Source organism: Ylistrum balloti, unplaced genomic scaffold (assembly GCF_031769215.1).
Source record: "Ylistrum balloti isolate Yb309-2 unplaced genomic scaffold, AGI_CSIRO_Ybal_v1 Utg369896, whole genome shotgun sequence".
Classification (NCBI taxonomy): Eukaryota; Metazoa; Mollusca; class Bivalvia; order Pectinida; family Pectinidae; genus Ylistrum; species Ylistrum balloti.
Genome location: NW_026782026.1, coordinates 557,372 through 576,140, shown reverse-complemented (window position 1 = coordinate 576,140; position 18,769 = coordinate 557,372). Strand labels below are relative to the sequence as shown.

Genomic DNA, 18,769 nt, shown 5'->3' with positions numbered 1-18,769 from the left:
AGTGTTATGTTTCGTATGTATTGTCACCAGAAGTTTTCTCTACCGCAGATGAAAGGCGAAGATGAATGGAAATCGGATACTAAAAGGACATTTATAATAAACATTTTCCTTTTTTGATTAAGGAGATACCCGCCTGTGTGTATGATAAGGATAGATCTGTGTGTATTATAAAGCAGTAAATATTATAAGAGAAATCCGGCATTATAACAGATGTGAAATCATTCAAGCGTACAGTGGACTATGATTGACAACAAGCGCCTTTCATAACACGGACTCGCGCTGATGGTTTTGCTGTGAAAAAGGGGCAGTCGTATTCGCTACGGTGTGGAGCGGAAGGCGGTACGTTGGTACGGGGCAGAGCGCTGTATGTAGTGTGTAGTCTTACTATGTAACCCGGTATAGCTTAGCTATCCAAGGGACGAGCGCACACTTATATATATACACTCCACACTTTATACTTTATGGTGGAACATCTGGACGGAGATTTTTTACCAGCTAACATCAGCATTAGAGAGGGATGTGTCATTGTTCCCTGTTCTAGTCTGCCTTATCACTAGTGATTGGGCGAGATTTTGGAGTATTTTACATCTGTCAACTGTCATCTGCTTGACAATGACCGCTACATAGGCTTGGCTATAGTTTAAACTAATTCAGAAGGTGTGAAAAAAGCAAAAACCGAAAGGAAACACATATTAATTTAATATAAACGTAGAGAGACCAGTGGATTTTATTGTGTGGAGTACAATATTTAATATAATTATCATGTCGACTTTGAAAAAATGTGTTTCAATTTGCATGTTAGCTTCTTTATTGTGTGTGCTTTTCGTGGATGGATATAACACATATCCCCGGAGATCTGGCCGTGCCAGTATCTGGGGGACATGTCCCACCCAATGCCGCTGCATGGCACTCAACAGTCGAGGTACAAGGGGAGTCATAGAAGACTGGAGTTCTGCACGTCTCGATGGACGCACCAGCGGGGACGAGCCCAACCCATTGGGCCGAAGCATGGTGTGCCAGGGTTTAAGAAGACTCCCTAAACCGATCCCCCACGGTAAGGATTTAAGTCACATGATCAGTAAATAATTCTCTCTAGTGGTATGGACGCTGGATAATTCACATCATCTTTATATGTCATAAGACTTTCAAGTGCGGATAATAAGTCTTTGTGACAAAAAAAAAATATTTAAATTGCACTTAAACGAAGCATTAAAAATGATTATCTATATATCGAGGCTTTTAAATAAACCAAATAAAGAAGTGAAGAAACACCATACAATACCGATGACCATATACCATCACAATAATATTAATCACTCTGATTCCGGACATGGATTAATTGAAATCGATTACCGGTTTATCGCAATACGTCAATGATTTCTCGACGGAAATGGCCAACATGAAATTGTCACCGTTCTATATTAATTAAAACATTTACCGTTAAATCGAGGATTCCCTGTGAGATATGGCGATATGAAGTAATCTCGTGCGCGGATTAAACCTTTCAATCATATCGGGCCTCATTTTACGAAGGATCGTTGGAACGGGGGTATTCTCGTACACAACAAAGCAAATATTGCACTCTCTGAATGGAAAGTTAAAATATGGATGTGTAAAGAATTGAATTGACGAGTAAATATGCCAGCCGATAAGAGTTAGAAGGATATCTGTACTGATAATTTCACATAGATTTGTTAAGTTTAGAAGCCTTGGGCGATACCACGGATATGGTCGGCCAGCGATCATTAAACAAGGCCATGCAGTTATGTAATCACACGGTCAGGTTAGGGCGATTTAACTTTTAATTAATTTCGACAGATTAAATTAGTTTTCTTACGGTTGACAGTATGTTCACTTTTAGCTCCCGTTAACGCCTGCCTATATAGGACGGAGGGTTTTACGTTTAATTAACCTGGTCATTCCTCTAAATCTATCGTACATAATAGAAAAACTTCATCACGATTATCAAATTTATTAAACCTGGTCATATCTCTAAATCCTCCGTACATAATAGAATAAATTCATCACGAAAATTAAATTAATTAGACCTTGTCGTTCCTCAAAATTTTCCGTACATAATAGAAAAACTTCATCACGAATATTAAATTAATTAGACCTTGTCGTTTCTCTAAATCTTCCGTACATAATAGGAAAACTTCATCAAGAATGTCAAAGATACTTAGAGATATAACAATCATTTGCTACAGAGAAGTAAAAATTTCCGTCACAGTTGGTTGTTAATAGTCCAGATATATGTTTAAGACAATATAAAGCTTGTAGAGAACTGTTAGTCATCACAGGTGAAAATAAAACCTTGACATACAAAAAAACATTGACATACAAAAACCCTTGACGGAATAACTGAAGGCTGTTTCCCCCAATCGTACACATGGTATTGTGTACAGATGTCTTAAGTAATAGGACATGACAAAAACTAAACCCGCTCTCGCATCATTTCTATATCGCCGGTAACCGCCGTTAGAGCAGAAATCTCGCTACACAAATCTTAAACGATCTTTTTTTTTATTCTTTCACAGTTAAATTGCAATAAATACTATTTTTTAAGTTCCTGTTTCCTATAGGATGTATCATGTAAGACCACCGAACTCTCCTGACCTACATGATATAAATTAGCATTATTTAAACCAGACAAAAGCTTTACCGTTTGATCCAGATTTTACGAGGTATTAAGAACAGCTTTCCTAGGTAATACTGTTCAAATTATTGACTGGACACGCTACTAAACCGTCTAACGTTATCAAATGTTGCGTGATGTTTGGTAAATTACAATGACCGAGTCCTATAAAATGTGTTATTGGGGTTAGTATCGACAGACTTGCCATGGAAGTGACAATATCCTTGTCCGAGAATTCGGAAAGTTGTATACCTAGAAACACTGTAATTACCGGACATTTGGTACGTTTAACTTTCTATGTCAATTACAGTATCATAAAACCCCGTACAAAGCCAGAGTGTGTAGTTTATGGAGTTTGTCCGACAACCGTAATGGTCCGGTGTACCTGCCCCGTGGGCTCTGGCATCCAACATTTAACGTTACAGTACAAGCATGTCGTTAGGTCTCGTATCAATATCGCGTGGCTTTCTGATGCTGCCGCCTTTTATTTGTTCAGATGGTAGATCGAGTATCTTAGCGTTTGAGTGCAATGTAATATCACAGAATTATGATCCAAGTACAGTAACCAGATAAAAATGTTCATCTACAGACCCATATAACATGTTCCGCTTTCTCCTGTAAAACAAACGCTGCTTGATGTAGTGATGGATTTTGGTAAATGCTTTAGTGATACGCTCAGTTGCGAGCGATATGAAAATGGTTGACTACCGGGGAATAGCGAAGTCTTTGCCAACAACTGCAAAACGTACTCTGGAGGATAATACAGACTTAGATATTCCCGGGGGTGTCACATCTTAGACTCGCAATGTACATTGTCTCCCCCGTTCCTATCATTACAACAGTTGTACCCAGGCTTGTGTCTAGTGCCAAATTGGCGTGTCAGATGTTATCGTGCTCTGCGCGAATTATCTCCACTATTGTCGTAGAAGGAGGCCCTAGTCACATCGAAATTGGCCTACAACCCTCAATAATGGTCAAGACAAATTACGCTCGCTTATCCCTGTCCGTGTTTATGTGAATTAAAAGTGTCCAGCGGTCAGTTGATTCTCCATGACTACACACGTCTAGAATATGGTCGTGAGAAGGCTGAAAATAAATGGTGTGTGGCCGACGTTACTGCTGAAGTAAACATTGCATATCTCTGTACTCTCCTATCGCTTGTTTGAAAATATTTCCCCAAGAGCTCGCGTCCATGAAAAGTATTTGAGGTGGATGTTTATGTGTACTATGGTATCGGCGTATGTGTCCGAGGAATTACATCCCTATCAAACTAAATCCCACATGTATTAAAACTTTATGTTAAAGATCAGCGGCAGAGTTTCATTGTTCGCGGTAATCTGGTTGTTGAGGTATGTTGTTAGGACGATATCCCAGGGCCCAGCGAGAACGTACACAGTAACGAGGGTCGATACACAGTCAATATGTAAACCTTAATTGGCTATCAGAAACACCAGTGAGAGAATTATTAGATATTTAATGGCATAAATTGTATTTGTTTCAAATCCCGACATTTTATAATGATACACCACAAAAGGCCAGAAACGTTAAAATGAAATGATACAAGTGATGCCTGCTTCCTGTAATTATTTTGTAATTCACATCATCATTACAACGAGAAGTCAAACCTAAACAAAACTTCGACCGAAATCTGGAAATTAGTTCGAAAGGATACGTGGAATATCACTTGTACAATTTTGTATATTATAAGAAGCTAGAACTTAACACGAAGTCTCTTCAATTATTAGTAAACTCTCTCGTTTGTATTTCGAACAAATGTTTTTTTTGTGACGACAGACGAATCGCACGATTCACCAGTTCCAATTTGTGGAGTTAAGAAAACGCGGAAATGATTTACGATCCGTCACTTAACACTTGCACGTTAAAGTGAGACTCCGACCTTTTTACAAATAGATCGGACGCAAGTTATCACAACTTATCAATGTCCTCCCTATAATTCAGGTATACAAATGTACAGTAGAACTATGACCTCACAACTACCAGTACATAACATAGTTCACAAAGTTACAAAACTTACAGAAGAAACAGAAAAGTAGAAAGAAAGTGAGAAATCAAAACGAAATGTTTCTTAATACAGGCCTGTATTTAGGCATGTGAACATGCTTATAGATAATTTCGTAAGATTTGATAAAGAAACCATACAAACAGACTTTTGTATATAATATTTGTATACCGTATCAAATGTTATTTGAACATTACACCCGCACGACCTAGCTTGATTGAATTAAACGAGGGAGAGAAACATACTTATTTTAGTTTCTTTCCAGTTATAAAAACAATCTCCTCACTTTCACATAATCAATTGATGAAATATAATTACGGGCAGGTTGACAAGACTTTTTGCTACTTATATATATATATGGTTTACAAAACATAAAAAGGATTTATATAATTCTGATTTCACCGTATCTGTGGTACCAGAATTTTAAGTTAACGGAACGAGGGGAGCTTATATTTATTTGATGGTGTTCGACGGAAGAACAATGTGATTTGACTGACTTCCTAAAACACCTGGGGTAATGAGAATATGGGCACAATTCAGCATATTTCTGACTCTCAACTTGCTGTTATAATTTTAGCAAGTATGCATTTTTTTAAAAGTACAAAAGTACAGGTAAGTGAACATGGCTGATAGCAATTTAATTAAGTAATAACGCAAGCCTACATCAGGTACAATCAGATAATCAATAGTACTGTAGGTATAATTAGATCTGCAAAAATGGAACAGATTTGTGGGAGTTCATTTTGGCGAAATGATACGGTTCACGTGTACATTGTACATGTATCGTGCTAGGTCCGCGAGGGTGCATTGTTAATTATAATGTATAAATGATCTCGCACACACATCAGTTATTCACCAGAGGAAAATTTTTATTAGTTTATTTTTTACTGTAGTTTGTTTGTGCCGATAGGTACAATATTTGACACGTGGATGGTAAACTATCGACGTCCGGTTATTTGTCGTGTAGGTGACCGAAATGTGATGTAGTAAAACGTGATTTATCATTTTTAAATCACTGCGATAACAGCTAATTACAAGACTTGTAGGTATGAATCACCACTTCTACAGAGGTAAACCCAAACAACTTGTAACACGATGGGCATTACGTATTAGTGTATGCACGCGAAGTTGTGAAATTCAAATCACATCGTGGGAGAGAAGTGATCTCGACTTTCATTTTCTACTGTTTTGTTGTATGCGTCTCCCGCATAGATCACACGTACATCATTTACGTACAGTTGTCGTCTCCCAGGGTCCCGTGTCCCCAGGGATGGGGTGGACGACACCATTCGTTGACAAATTATCCAAATTGGTACATAGTGATATGTAACTGAGACTGGGATGGGGTAGGAAAAGGGAGGATGTTAGTCGGAGAAAGTGTACGTATGGTACTGAATGACACAAATGTTATTTCACGGAAATGACGTCACTCAGTGTGATTGGATTGATGTAAAATGTATGTGGTTAACCTCGGACCTGTAGGTACATAGTACTGGACGGTTGAGTATACGGATATGCGGTTGACCTCGGACCTGACAGTCACAAAGCATTTATATTGTGCAGTTGCATGAAGAAACTTAATAAATAAAGTTACTTTGATCAAGGGTGGTCGGAAAAACTTACCACGTGTTACGGAAGCCAATATAATGTTGTTTTGTCCCGTAAAATTTACAGAAAACTGATCATGCTGGACGTGAGGTGTACACGTAGTAGTGGCTTATGGAAGTGACTCTCCCAGCGAGAGGTCGCACGGGGTGACGCCAGGTCAAACGGGGTCACATTCTCGCTGCTCTTATAAATAGATGGAGTAGGGATTTAGGGTTAATATTGGGTCAACAATGTCCTTGAGACGTCTGCTTTTGTATATGGGTTGACAAAAATTGTCTAATACGTGTGTTTGAAGTTGTCAAAAAACCGTACAGAGGGGAGGCAGGGGTCGTAACCGCACAGACCACTACTGTGCAGGGGGTGACGGGACTGTAACCGCACGGATCACTACTTTGGAGGGGGTTGTTGTTGTGGTGGTCGTAACCGCACAAACCAGTACTGTTGAGAGGGTTGGGTGTCGTAACAGAACCAACTAGTTGTCTCTGTAAAATTTTATTCGGAGTGAAGATGAGCAGATATATATCACATATACGTCTCTGAGAAGAGTAAGGGACCGCAACCACACAAGTAGACAAACACACGAGATCACCATTACGTGTAAAGATAGGGGAGGTGCTGGAGAGGTCGTAACCACAAGTGTTTATATATTATAGTATGTCATTGTGTTGTCAGCGAAACCTTACATATTATACCACAGTGGAGTTTTATTTGTGTGTCATATTGTCGAAGATCGAACGATGTTAATAACGTTTTATGCAAATTAATTCTGTCAATAGAAAGCAATGAATGAGTTATTAGTATACCTATCATTTATTTCATCGTTGATCGATAAGTTATTTATCTGATAGGCGGAGAAAAACACTTATGGTCTTACCTATCTAATGTTGTTTACCATACATCGGGAATGAGACTTGTTGTCACGGGTAAATGTCATTATTTAAAAAAGTCTGTAAAGAAACCGCGAAATGTGTTGACATAAAGACGAAACTAAAATGTGCCTCTCTTGTATCATCATCATCATCATCATCATCATCATCATCATCATCATCATCATCATCATCATCATCATCATCATCATCATCATCATCTATGACGTCACTGATGAGCCGCCATGCTGGGAGTAACAAAAGCCATACTCCCTGTATACAGATTTTGTCATCACCTACCGTGCTATTTTGATACATACATTGCCACATTTGCTGTTATTAAGATTATCGCTAGTAGTCATTTCATTAAAATTCTGGAACTCCTTTCGAGTAGAACTACCAAACATTAAGAAATGTTTTCATCTCAGCGTAATTGGTATTTATGTGGCTAACGTTTAGGATGAACATTCATGTGTGACTGTTACGCTTCACTGGAGATAGATTATACAATGTACCTCACTGATAGACAGGGTGTATACGTATGTAGGTAAAATAACATCTTAATTAGATCATTCAATCAAAGACCAATTTGTGATTAACAAGGACGAAACGGAAACGCCTGGTAAAAGCTAAGTAAACTTGGTGAATGAAATGTTGTAAACAGGCTACACTGAATCCAAGGCGCTTTAACCCGGGTGATACCGTTATTTATCGCGTGGAGAAAAAACATGTTCACTTCGATAAAGTAAATCTAATTTAAGGAAACATTATGCAACCAATTAAAACGGCTGAGGTTATCTTTTCAAGGGGCTGTATTGATGAATGAGACGAATGAATGGCTTTAATGTACGTTCCGGATACGATGTTGGGCAGTAAACTCCCGCTTTTGTCAAACTAGGTTGCTAATCCTGTTCGCAACAAACAGCCGGGTCCTGCACTAAGAAACAAACATCCGGGCCCTGCACTAAGAAACAAACATCGGGGTCCTGCACTAAGATACAAAAATCGGGGTCCTGCACTAAGATACAAACATCGGGGCCCTGCACTAAGAAACAAACATCCGGGTCCTGCACTAAGATACAAACATCCGGGCCCTGCACTAAGAAACAAACATCGGGGTCCTGCACTAAGAAACAAACATCCGGGTCCTGCACTAAGATACAAACATCGGGGCCCTGCACTAAGAAACAAACATCGGGGTCCTGCACTAAGATACAAAAATCGGGGCCCTGCACTAAGATACAAACATCGGGGCCCTGCACTAAGAAACAAACATCCGGGTCCTGCACTAAGATACAAACATCCGGGCCCTGCACTAAGAAACAAACATCGGGGTCCTGCACTAAGAAACAAACATCCGGGTCCTGCACTAAGATACAAACATCGGGGCCCTGCACTAAGAAACAAACAGCCGGGCCCTGCACTAAGAAACAAACATCCAGGTCCTGCACTAAGATACAAACATCCGGGCCCTGCACTAAGAAACAAACATCGGGGTCCTGCACTAAGATACAAAAATCGGGGTCCTGCACTAAGATACAAACATCGGGGCCCTGCACTAAGAAACAAACATCCGGGTCCTGCACTAAGATACAAACATCGGGGCCCTGCACTAAGAAACAAACAGCCGGGCCCTGCACTAAGAAACAAACATCCGGGTCCTGCACTAAGATACAAACAGCCGGGCACTGCACTAAGAAACAAACATCCGGGTCCTGCACTAAGATACAAACATCCGGGCCCTGCACTAAGAAACAAACATCGGGGTCCTGCACTAAGAAACAAACATCCGGGTCCTGCACTAAGATACAAACATCGGGGCCCTGCACTAAGAAACAAACATCCGGGTCCTGCACTAAGATACAAACATCCGGGCCCTGCACTAAGAAACAAACATCGGGGTCCTGCACTAAGAAACAAACATCCGGGTCCTGCACTAAGATACAAACATCGGGGCCCTGCACTAAGAAACAAACAGCCGGGCCCTGCACTAAGAAACAAACATCCGGGTCCTGCACTAAGATACAAACAGCCGGACACTGCACTAAGAAACAAACACACGACACTCCCGCATATTCAAACAACGGTACGTGTACCTAATCGTAATAGACGGCGTAGGCCCGCACTTTATCGAGACTGTGGTATCTTATCGAGGTGTACCGATTCCCGTGTCGATACAGAGGTAATAGTTTTTGGTACGTTAAATCGTGTAGGGAGTGATGACATGAAAGAGTGTGGACACAGGTCTATTTGTGAAGGGATGTGGCACTCGATACGCACATATATGTGTCTTTGTGTTGATTTCCAAAATAAAAGCATCGTCATTCTATCACTTGGAACGCGTTGAAAACATTTCACGTCATGCAATTTTAATATACATTTATGTATAATATATCATGTCTTCGTGTTGTTACACAACTTCCCTCAGGTGTCGAGCTAATTAAAAAATATATTTATTTCATACTGTCGATTTCACTCTCTATACAGAAGTATTTGCTTTAAGTTCACATACTTACACGCTCTTTAACGGTGATAATATTACAGATGTACTGTAATTGATGTGACCTAATACTTAACACAACTGAAAATCACAGAAATTGTAAATTCCGTAAACGTCAAACATTGATGTGAATTTAGGGGAAAATAACCACAATCGGTAAGGTAATGCCGATTTTGATTATCAAATTATTTGAATTAATTTTCGTTTTTACGTTGAAATGTATTTGTTCTCTTGCCAGTTTCCAATGATTGACATACTTAACTCGATAAAGATCATTGGTTGCCCAAACAAGTGTAACACTATACCATTCTAAACACCGGGGTCAATTTACCAAATCGTCTCGCCATCGTCTCGTACCAGTCCACATAATAACCAGTTTTTTTTATAATTATTTATTTCAATCTGATAAATGACATTAGTGTTTTAATGGCGTCAAGGCGCGGGAGGAGGAATTAGCGCTCCTGGAGTTAAACAAAACAATAGTTAGTGTTGTGTTAATCAGATAAGCTGTTGTACATTAGTCAGAATTATGTCATCGTGTTAAGTGGGGACCTGTCACTGTAGAACTGTCTTCTATATCCAGGACAGCTTTGTCTTCATTCAGATACAACGCCATACATTACAGTTTGACTCGCATCTGATATTTGTTTGTCAACATGTTTAATGTCGGGTAATAGGGCTAGAGGATATCTCCACGGCCACGGACCTTCGGAAACAACGTTACATAGCAGTATTGTTAATTTTTTTACCTCCGCGCTGCGACCCTGGGCTCTACCGTACCCTCCTATTGTATAAGGTCTAAACCCACCAAACTACGCCTAAAGATTATCGTTTCGGTCCTACCCAGCCTGTAGTATACAGTAACCCCTTTTTGTGACAATACCAGATACAACGGTCGATTTTCATTGGCTGTTGTCCAAAGTCGGTCAGTTTTGTTATCAGCTATTCAAAATTCAAATGTAAATATTTTTAATCAAATATTTTGGTTCAGTATTTGATTTTCCTAAATAATGAAAATACGATTATTTTTTGTATAAAAGAGTTCTCCGATAACAAAGACTCCTTGCTTCAATCTTTTCAATGTAAACTTACAGCTCAAAGTTATGACTGACAAAATCTGTCAAAGAACCAGACTAATTGTCACACAGGTAAACATTATCAACCTTACCGTGGGTCAGTCATGGGCCCCACGACAATCTCTAAAGCAACACCTTTAAACTAACACTGTTAAATCAATTATCTCACGTCTGCCGAAACATCACCAGACTAGAATTGTCATTGTTCTGACGGTAGTGTGATATTTTATAAATCTGAGGCTTGGATCACTGAACGGTTGTATCAGCGCAGTGTGCAGAGCGTTAGCTTACATAACCAGGAAGATTTGAGGTTCTTGGTTCGATGCTCCTTGCAGGCGGTGTTTTGTTTCCTAGGAAGCTGAGAAACGGAACACCTTCTACGCCACTGACAGGATAAGACACAAATAGCTCAGGAACCGTCTTTTAAAACTACTCAACAGTTCGAACCCTGATCGATAGCTCAACTCCACGATGGTGGTGCAGGTCGCCCCATACGCCCCCAGAATGCTGTCATTTGTCGTTGAGATAACACCTAAAAATCAGGACAAATCAAGGAGTTGGAAAACCTGTAACCGTTCAACCAAATAACAACGAGAGCGATGGACCAGTTTGTGATGTGCTGTGTCCCTTCGGCAAAATATTTTACCATAATCGTTCTGGAGGACCTGCGACGGACCTCCCATACGTTGTTCAGTGAGGTGTAAGCCAGCTACCACTAAGAGATTCTGACTCAAAGCAAATAGCTGTTCACGTGACGATAGACAAAGCAAACAAACCGCAAACCTAGATATTAATACTAAATTGGTTATAATATGGTATATGAAACGTTAAGTATAGAATTGCCCCGAAATGTGTCTCTCATATCATTCGGAGACAGATTCTCTAAAATCTTTGTCAACAACAGGTGTCACGTAAACTGGTCGTGGTAATACTGAACGGAAGTCGACATCGATCAATCAATGGGAGTCCTCGACTACCTATATACACGTATAGACGAACCTATCAATGAAAAACCTATGTATGTTTGTATACCAAACATGGCCGACTTACGCTCCGTCGACCGATAATGCTAACACAGCACTTCGCCGGGATCGTCATTTAAACAGGATCATAGTCTGTGGATTGAAGTTTAACTCTTTGAGTGTAAAACTCGATTTAAATGTCATTTTGGTAGAAAAGAACATGTAGGTAAACACACTAGCCATTATATAATACATTTTCTGCCAAGGCCGTCGATATTTGATATCGGAGATCATTCACAACTCACTCGAATACGTCAATATCATTTTATTAGGTAAGGTTGACCTTGTTTCCCAACAGTGTTGTTATTTCTGGGTGGCTTCTGAGATAACCGTGCAGTAGGTCTTATTGTATATCGCGAGACATCCGCCGTGACAAGACAAGGATGTCACAAAATGAACATTGACAGATCAATGACACAGTAATATCGTGCTGCTGGGCTGAATGTCAATTGACAGATCAATGACACATTAATATCGTGCTGCTGGGCTGAATGTCAATTGACAGATCAATGACACAGTAATATCGTGCTGCTGGGCTGAATGTCAATTGACAGATTAATGACACATTAATATCGTGCTGCTGGGCTGAATGTCAATTGACAGATTAATGACACATTAATATCGTGCTGCTGGGCTGAATGTCAATTGACAGATTAATGACACATTAATATCGTGCTGCTGGGCTGAATGTCAATTGACAGATTAATGACACATTAATATCGTGCTGCTGGGCTGAATGTCAATTGACAGATTAATGACACATTAATATCGTGCTGCTGGGCTGAATGTCAATTGACAGATTAATGACACAGTAATATCGTGCTGCTGGGCTGAATGTCAATTAACAGATTAATGACACAGTAATATCGTGCTGCTGGGCTGAATGTCAATTGACAGATTAATGACACATTAAAATCGTGCTGCTGGGCTGAATGTCAATTGACAGATTAATGACACATTAAAATCGTGCTGCTGGGCTGAATGTCAATCTCTCAAACTTGATATTTTGTATTTTGATTTGAAAGTACAAATATAGGTCCCGTAATTCATATTCCATATACTTAACGCTCCCTATAAATACTTGGAACGCGTTTTAGCATAAAAAGTTAGGCCACAGAGTTCACGCGTGATGCGCTACCTTTCCGTAATTTGTAGAGAACGACTTCCGGTTTACCGTGTACCAATCGGTCAATTAATGTCGTTTTCGACAAATCTCTTGAGGTTTTGGAGATTTTTTGCTGTAGAAAACAGACATGTAGACAACACTTAGTAAGATAACTTGGATACTTTTTTTGTGAGACATATGAGATGCAAACGCATTGCACGTTTGTGGTACCTCTCAGCGGCTTATCATTGCCGCGCTCTCAGGGATTGTGTGGCCTGGATGCGCGTGCATTTCTCATATAGAAACTGAATCTAAGGTGATATCAGTCTTTGCGATATGAATATCAATCAAACACTTCATAAAGATAGCAGATGTTCGCTACTTACATTGGGCTACACAAAGGCACCAAAGGTAGCACATGGGAGGAGGGCGTGGTCTGCAACATATGATGACCGCTGGACTTGACACACATGATACAAAACATGCACGTATTTCGGCATTAGCACGAAATAGCATTCGAATGAAATATGTAATTTTTGTAAATGTTTTGTATTAATATTCAACAACTCCAGGAAACAGACTTCGGGCAAAATTAATATTTAATGATATATATTTTGTGTCAATAGTCTCTAGATCACACGGGGAATTCCCGAAAACTTCGGTAAGATATACATGTATGTATTTATCTATTTTGAATCTACTCTAACTATCGTGCACTGCAGCGTCAGTAACGCTCCCAGAACAGGGATCTCGGGGGGTTGCACTTTTGATGTAGTATGATGGTAGATAGTAGATTCAGATAACTACAACTTCACATCGTTATGGAGACTTTTTTTTATTCCAACATGAATGAAACGTTTAGATTTAAGTGTACTGTATTATCTTACGTCTCTCCCCGTCTGCCTTACTGCATTAAACTCGATTGAGGTTCGGGAAAAATGCTGGGTGTCTCCGGCCTGTACCATTAAATGATACTGTACCTACACTGAGATGTAGATGTGTAGAATGTTAATATCGACGGTGATTTGTGTTTATATAGACACCTGTTAAGGACTGTAGATCAGGGACAAAAATAGTTACCCGCATACTGTGGACTGTAACAACGAAATACATATATCCTCCGTAATTAAAATTACGCTACTTACTTTGGAATGATATAAGCACACACGCACGCACGCACACACACACACACACACACACACACACACACACACACACACACACACACACACACACACACACACACACACACACACACACTCTCACACACACGTGCATGCACACACGCACGCGCACACTTGCACACACGCACGCACACACACACACGCAAATGTATATATATATATATATACTTGGGTGATGTCGCCCACTCGGACCAGTAACGCTGCAAAATCAAATTTCAATGTAGTTCGGATAAAGAATTATTAAGACTGATTTCAGTGTAGAACATACAAAACTTGAGCAAGCATTAAAAGATATATGTAATGTCTTGAAAAAACTATATCTACATCAGATTAAACATTTATTTGAAATCGTTATAGATAGCATTAGTTTGTTAAGTCTCCTCGACTGCCAACTTATAGAAAAGCACATCCTGTCTTTGCAGGTGGTTAAAACAACGTGACTATGCTAATGAGAGACCCCCCGGGATCTCTCTCCAGCCTCGGTACAGGACAGAAACGCTATTGCTAAACAATTCAAACAATGTGCATTATAAACTTTAGCCGAGTTTATACACAAACAATATTTAGGATATTTTACTTTAGATCCTGGATGAACGACAATTAAATACACGAGTATCAGATCATTATTTCTTCTGGAATATTTGATCCAAGTTTATATAAACAAGCCTTAGAAATTTACCGCACAGTGCAATGTTTACTGCGGAAACTAAAACCTCGACGGCATTTGTAATAATGATAATAATACCAAGATGTGAACGAAGTCAGTACTCCAGTAGATACACGTATGTAAGGTTAAGATGACAACACATGAATAAGATTTCAATATCTGGAAAAAAGGAAACAGAGAGCAGGAGGAAGCAAAATTTCACCTTGCTTCATCGTCGACCTTTCAACGATTGAATTTAGGCCAAATCGTAATAATGTCATGTTCGTAAAAGGAGAGCAGAGGCGGTGACATTTAAACGATCATTTACGTTAACGAGACAAAACAGGTTTCAATAGCGACATTCGAGGATAGACTGTATATTATCATATGTAATTATTAAACTATGATAATCCGGCGTGATTGGCGATTACTTGTTCCATATTTCGGTCGTGACTCCGTAAGAATAAATCGTGCACACTAATCCCAGGTCTGAAGTGCTGTTATTTGGTTTAAAATTTATAAGATCAATATTAGATTAAGAAAGCGTTCGATTAGGAATGTAAATATATTAAATCTACTTTTTGACAGGTTCTAAATCCAGTAAGTACCCCGGTACGTCTGTACGATTTCAGTCTGGCTACATACAGGGCAAATATCAACCTTCTAATGGAGATTACTGGACTGAATCCGTCTGATACACACAGCAGTGTAGACAAAGTATTTTACTGCCGGCCTAATCCTTCAAAATACTTTTATTTCTAAAAACAAACATCAGTCTGACCAATTCCAAATGATCTTAAGTACCCTTCGTTACAAATTGAAATATTTACAAAACAGATGATTTCTCAGGTTTATGTCTGGTAGTGTTGATAAATTAATGTATTGTACTTTTTGTAGGAGGTCATCCTGTAATGGCACACATGTAGTTCAGACTATTGTAACGCGCCCCTGTGCTCGGAGTGTATCCAGATCGTCCTTTGTCTAGGTATTTTATTGTAACGCGCCCCTGTGCTCGGAGTGTATCCAGATCGTCCTTTGTTTAGGTATTTTATTGTAACGCGCCCCTGTGCTCGGAGTAATCCAGATCGTCTTTTGTCAAGGTATTCCATTGTAACGCGCCCCTGTGCTCGGAGTGTATCCAGATCGTCTTTTGTCAAGGTATTCTATTGTAACGCGCCCCTGTGCTCGGAGTAATCCAGATCGTCTTTTGTATAGGTATTCTATTGTAACGCGCCCCTGTGCTCGGAGTAATCCAGATCGTCTTTTGTCAAGGTATTCTATTGTAACGCGCCCCTGTGCTCGGAGTGTATCCAGATCGTCTTTTGTCAAGGTATTTTATTGTAACGCGCCCCTGTGCTCGGAGTAATCCAGATCGTCTTTTGTCAAGGTATTTTATTGTAACGCGCCCCTGTGCTCGGAGTGTATCCAGATCGTCCTTTGTCTAGGTATTCTATTGTAACGCGCCCCTGTGCTCGGAGTAATCCAGATCGTCTTTTGTATAAGTATTTTATTGTAACGCGCCCCTGTGCTCGGAGTAATCCAGATCGTCTTTTGTATAGGTATTCTATTGTAACGCGCCCCTGTGCTCGGAGTAATCCAGATCGTCTTTTGTCAAGGTATTTTATTGTAACGCGCCCCTGTGCTCGGAGTAATCCATATCGTCCTTTGTATAGGTATTTTATTGTAACGCGCCCCTGTGCTCGGAGTGTATCCAGATCTACAAAGAATGCAACATATAACAATTTGATCTGACAGTCAGGAGTTAATATTGTTAGCTTTGAAACGTCGTGCTTTGAATGTGAATTCCATTTGTTACACCTTTCGACATGCTAAACTACATATAACCACACCATGTACACTGTAGTGGTGGAGTCCTAATGATACTGAAATTTAGACCTGTTGTTGTGGACATATTTGTATGATGTTTCCACTGGTTGGTGGCCTTTCCAGACGGATATGGGAGAATGCCAACACATACAATGCATGTTCTGTACACACCTTCGCTATTATACATACATCGTAAACAGCACGTGCTTCTAGTATAATTGGACGCCCGATAGTCTTTGGTAGAACACTGGTTTGGATTTGAGTTTTTCGTTATAATTCAGATTACGTTTTCATCATCTTTAAACAATGGTCTGACGTCAGTCAAATAAAACATCATCGTTCTGACGTCATTCTTACTTATGGCAGTCTCTGACGATTATCTAAACACGCTATTGTTTTTTGTCATTAAAGACATAAACGATAAGTTGCAACAAAACCGTTCACAGAGGCATACCTCTGTTGATCATAACGTTCAAGTTTATCATACATCAAACAGACTGTATTACCTAATGATGCCTCGTCCATGTTTGTGATCACGTGGTATATTGGTATCCATAGTTACCGAGGATTCTTTCAGGTAATATTTATTTCAATTTTTTTTCTCGGCTGATCGAGGATTTCAATAAGTTAGGGCATAAGTCAGACGAAGACGATCACAACTAGAAAACATCAAAATCAGTGGGTGATAATTCGGATATATCTAACATGGTGTTCAATATCGCGCTACAATTAGAATCTGGTCAATTTTATCGTGTTTCAAAAATATGTAAACATTCTCATGTAAAAAATACCGTACTGAACCGGAATAAACTGCTGATGTTTCTGTCAGACGTATCACACAGGAGTTCTATAAGTTTGCCGTGAATATTGATAAAATGCTACCTAATCCTATCAGAAACTAAAACAGATCTCCCTATTTAATTGGATTAAAATGTCAAGCTGTCTGGTATGGTCCCTCTGATTAGTGTTTTATCTGTACTTACCTCGGTAAATAAGAACGCACCTATAAATAGCGATGTATTGACAGTCGGGGATCAGAATCTGTTCATATTGATGCTCGTCAGTTCTACCAGAATCAGCAGCTTAGATGCACCCACTGCTTTGGGTAGATTGCTGTTTTCATAAATATCAATAAATGTCACATAGTGAGATTTGCTGAACAGTCGGTTATTTTGTTAGCCTGCCTACACATGCCCAGTCTGTGATACGTAACATCTAATGGAGGGCGTTTTTGCGCTATTATCACGTGACATCTGTAACGAGCACCAAAACTTTTGTGTGGAAATTTATTATTTGATGAAAAAATATATAAAAGTAGACTATTCTTGAATGATTTTTTTCTTCCAAGTGCAATTAAGATAACACCAATATCGGGTTTAAAACATGTTGCAATACACAGGGGGACAGATACATCTAATGGCGTGTTCGCCTACTCGAGGCTCTTAAATTCTCATATGGTGATACTCAAAGTAAGGTGCTCTCCGGCGAACAGGTGTGTCAGATTTACGTAAAGTGTAGAGATATACTTCTGCAATAGGTAGCAGATACCGATGTCGGCTTCCCAGGTACAATGGTAACTTGTCCAATAGGTAGTAGATAACGATGTCGGCTTCCCAGGTACAATAGTAACTTGTCCAATAGGTAGCAGATACCGATGTCGGCTTCCCAGGTACAATAGTAACTTGTCCAATAGGTAGCAGATACCGATGTCGGCTTCCCAGGTACAATGATAACTTGTCCAATAGGTAGTAGATACCGATGTCGGCTTCCCAGGTACAATGGTAACTTGTCCAATAGGTAGCAGATACCGATGTCGACTTCCCAGGTGTAATGATAACTTGTCCAATAGGTAGCAGATACCGATGTCGGCTTCCCAGGTACAATGGTAACTTGTCCAATAGGTAGCAGATACCGATGTCGGCTTCCCAGGTACAATGGTAACTGGTCAAATAGGTAGTAGATACTGATGTCGGCTTCCCAGGTACAATGGTAACTTGTCCAATAGGTAGCAGATACCGATGTCGACTTCCCAGGTGTAATGATAACTTGTCCAATAGGTAGCAGATACCGATGTCGGCTTCCCAGGTACAATGGTAACTTGTCCAATAGGTAGCAGATACCGATGTCGGCTTCCCAGGTACAATGGTAACTGGTCAAATAGGTAGTAGATACTGATGTCGGCTTCCCAGGTACAATAGTAACTTGTCCAATAGGTAGTAGATACTGATGTCGGCTTCCCAGGTCCAATGGTAACTTCTTGCAGAATTAGATGGTATCGAA

The 18,769-nt window shown here is 39.8% G+C and overlaps 1 protein-coding gene across 1 annotated transcript in view; it reads left to right on the top strand.

The window, feature by feature from the left end:
• Positions 1-385: 385 nt before the first annotated feature.
• The window catches only part of LOC132546576 (insulin-like growth factor-binding protein complex acid labile subunit), a 58,252-nt gene continuing 39,868 nt past the window's right edge, over positions 386-18,769 (top strand). The window contains exon 1 of the mRNA XM_060210295.1: positions 386-1,054. Coding sequence (XP_060066278.1) covers positions 763-1,054 — 292 coding nt within the window. The 5' untranslated portion in view covers positions 386-762. The remainder of the gene's footprint in view (positions 1,055-18,769) is intronic.